Below are 2345 nucleotides of genomic sequence, written 5' to 3' on the forward strand. Positions count from 1 at the left end.
AATATTTGGGCCCTGAATTTGGGCACTTTCTTAATATTGCCGAAAAACAATATTATAGAGGATGTTCAGCAAGTTTTATTTACTATAAAGCGCAGAAGCGTGACTAATGACATCGTCCACTGATTTGACTCTCGGCGTGTTTCAGTTTTATACATCTTAAGAATTAAGAAGAAGTAGTTGGTCTAGAAATCGGCGTCGTTGTAGTTCTTGTACTGAAGTGCGTTTAAGTTGTGGATCACAACGTGGTTGGTGTAAACTTCGGCGTCGTTGAACTGAAGTGTGGTGTAGACGTAGTTGGTGTAGTTGAACTGAAGTGTGGAGTCGCTGTGGATTGCGTTGTGGTTGGTGTAAATTTTGGCGTCGTAGTATCTTTTGTACTGAAGTGTGGTGTAGTTGTAGTTGAACTGAAGTGTGGTGTCGATGTAGATCGTGGCGTTAGTGTTGTAGTTGATGTAGTGTGAGAACTAAATATCTTGTAGAATTTAGTCCACACAAAGGCCCACCCTATTGTTCACAAGTATGCATACGCAGCGGTAAAATCACGCCACCGCCAGCAACACACGCCATCCCAGCAACACACGCCATCCCCACGCAACATGTTGCGAATGTGCTAGCACGCAACACAGGCTTGGTGGGTAGTTAGATGGCGGACGATCAGTCAGTCAGCACGGGACTGTGACAGCGTACACACGTGTTGGGCATCAGACTATGCAGTGAGTTTATCCTCTGGCTAGTCTTGGTACCCTAACTTGTGAACGCCGTATGTTAAGGGTGAGCTCGGTAGTGAGTTTATCCTCTGACCGACTCAACCGTTAACATCGCGGTCGCTAAGGCAGTCTTCCGTGGTCCGGGGTCTTTAAAAGTGACCGTCGCAGTAAAGCCGAAGCAGCGCGTGGTAAAAGTGGTGATAGCAAGGTCCAGTACAGCCGAGCGTCGGCAGAGGCAGCAGCGCGTGGTCAACGTAGCGACAGCAAGGTCCAGTACAGCCGAGCGTCGGCAGAGGCAGCAGCGCGTGGTCAACGTAGCGACAGCAAGGCGTAGTGAAGCCTACGCGCGCGTCGGCAGAAGTAGCCGAGCGCAGAAAGCGTAGCACGCGAGAGTGAACGCGTATAGCAGGGCAGCGACAGGGAGGCCCACACGAGCGCCGGCAGAAGCAGCAGCGCGTGGTCGAAGTGGTGGCAGCAAGTCGTCTAGCACCCAGGAGCGCAGCAGAGCGGGGAAACGGTATTGCCCTAGCGGAGGACACCGAAACCGTTACCCCAATAGCGCCGTCCTCAGGAGACGTCCTGTGTCGTGGGCTAATATATTATATTAGATATTTAGTTGAGTTGAATAAATAAAGAAACGGTTCGCAGAGGAGCCCCAACATTTACAAATTTATTGTAACGAACCCTGGACACGGCGAGTATACCTCAGCAATTATCCTTGTAAGAAGCAGGGGCAACAAAAGCTTCGTTACAGTAGATATGGTTTTGACCTGTGGGGAAGGGATCTCAATTGGTTTAATTCGAAGCCCGAGCGCCTAAATGATAATATGATAATCACAATGTTTTGATAAAAATGTATACAGAAATTAACAAACCTTGTTAGCTCCAACAAGCAGCACTGCCAATATTACAAAGGTCGCTACGAATCTCATGTTGAACACTTTGTAGTCGTTTCAATTAAACTAACGACGTTTTGAAATAGTGCGTGGCTTTTATAACAGACGGACATATCATAATTTTTTGTCGAATTGTAAGTAGCTCAATACTGAATATTAATTGCCATTAAATCTCTATCTTTACACCTTTTATCTGATATATTGTCAAAACTGATAAGACACACCTTTGGTATCTTTTTCATTAAGAAGTAATTAAAAAGTAATTTCCTCGCAGAATAAAGACAAAACTGATAACACACGCATTTTATATCTTTTTTATATAGAAGTAATTAAAAAGTAAGATTCTGCAGATTAAAGACATGGGAACAGTTAATTAAATTTGAAAGTTTTCGCTTGGTTAGGCAGATTATCCTTATCAATTTTATTTTCTTAAACCCCGGTCAATTTTTTTACGATAAAAATAGTAAGTACATATATATTAGTGATAAACGAGTAAGTAAGATAAAGATTACTAATGATGTTTTAAAAATTGTATATGTACACTAGTATATTATAAATATTGTATTATAATGACAGGTGGCGCCAACCTTCCGATGTTTTTTGGAAAATGAAAAACTTTTTTAAAAAATGAAAAACTTTGATTCTGCTTGTGGATTATTTTTATTTAGTCACTTTGGCCAGAACTTCCGGCGATAGGCCCTCACATTCTTGACGGATATTGGCTTTAAGAGCTGCAATAGTA

The 2345-nt window shown here is 42.9% G+C and overlaps 1 protein-coding gene across 2 annotated transcripts; it reads right to left on the reverse strand.

Moving 5' to 3' along the window:
• On the reverse strand, positions 1-1714 carry LOC105227659 (integumentary mucin C.1). Of its 2 annotated transcripts, none has more exons than XM_011207124.3 (3): positions 1583-1714; positions 1461-1522; positions 1-422 (listed from the first exon to the last, which is right to left on the reverse strand). In XM_011207124.3, the coding sequence occupies exons 1-3, from the start codon at positions 1637-1639 to the stop codon at positions 236-238; spliced, it is 306 nt and encodes a 101-aa protein (XP_011205426.2). In that variant the 5' UTR covers positions 1640-1714; the 3' UTR covers positions 1-235. The 2 variants fall into 2 exon arrangements, with proteins under 2 accessions (XP_011205426.2, XP_029407711.2); XM_029551851.2 differs by having other exon boundaries at positions 1-452.
• Positions 1715-2345: the final 631 nt, after the last annotated feature.

This window comes from Bactrocera dorsalis, chromosome 3 (genome assembly GCF_023373825.1).
Source record: "Bactrocera dorsalis isolate Fly_Bdor chromosome 3, ASM2337382v1, whole genome shotgun sequence".
Taxonomy (NCBI): domain Eukaryota; kingdom Metazoa; phylum Arthropoda; class Insecta; order Diptera; family Tephritidae; genus Bactrocera; species Bactrocera dorsalis.

Coding starts and splice junctions, on each gene's coding strand:
- LOC105227659 (XM_029551851.2), bottom strand. CDS start 1,639: ATGAGATTCGTAGCGACCTTTGTAATATTGGCAGTGCTGCTTGTTGGA. Junction 1,523..1,582: donor TGCTTGTTGGAGCTAACAAG/GTTTGTTAATTT, acceptor ATTATCATTTAG/GCGCTCGGGCTTCGAATTAA. Junction 453..1,460: donor CAGGTCAAAACCATATCTAC/TGTAACGAAGCT, acceptor TTCTCACACTAC/ATCAACTACAACACTAACGC.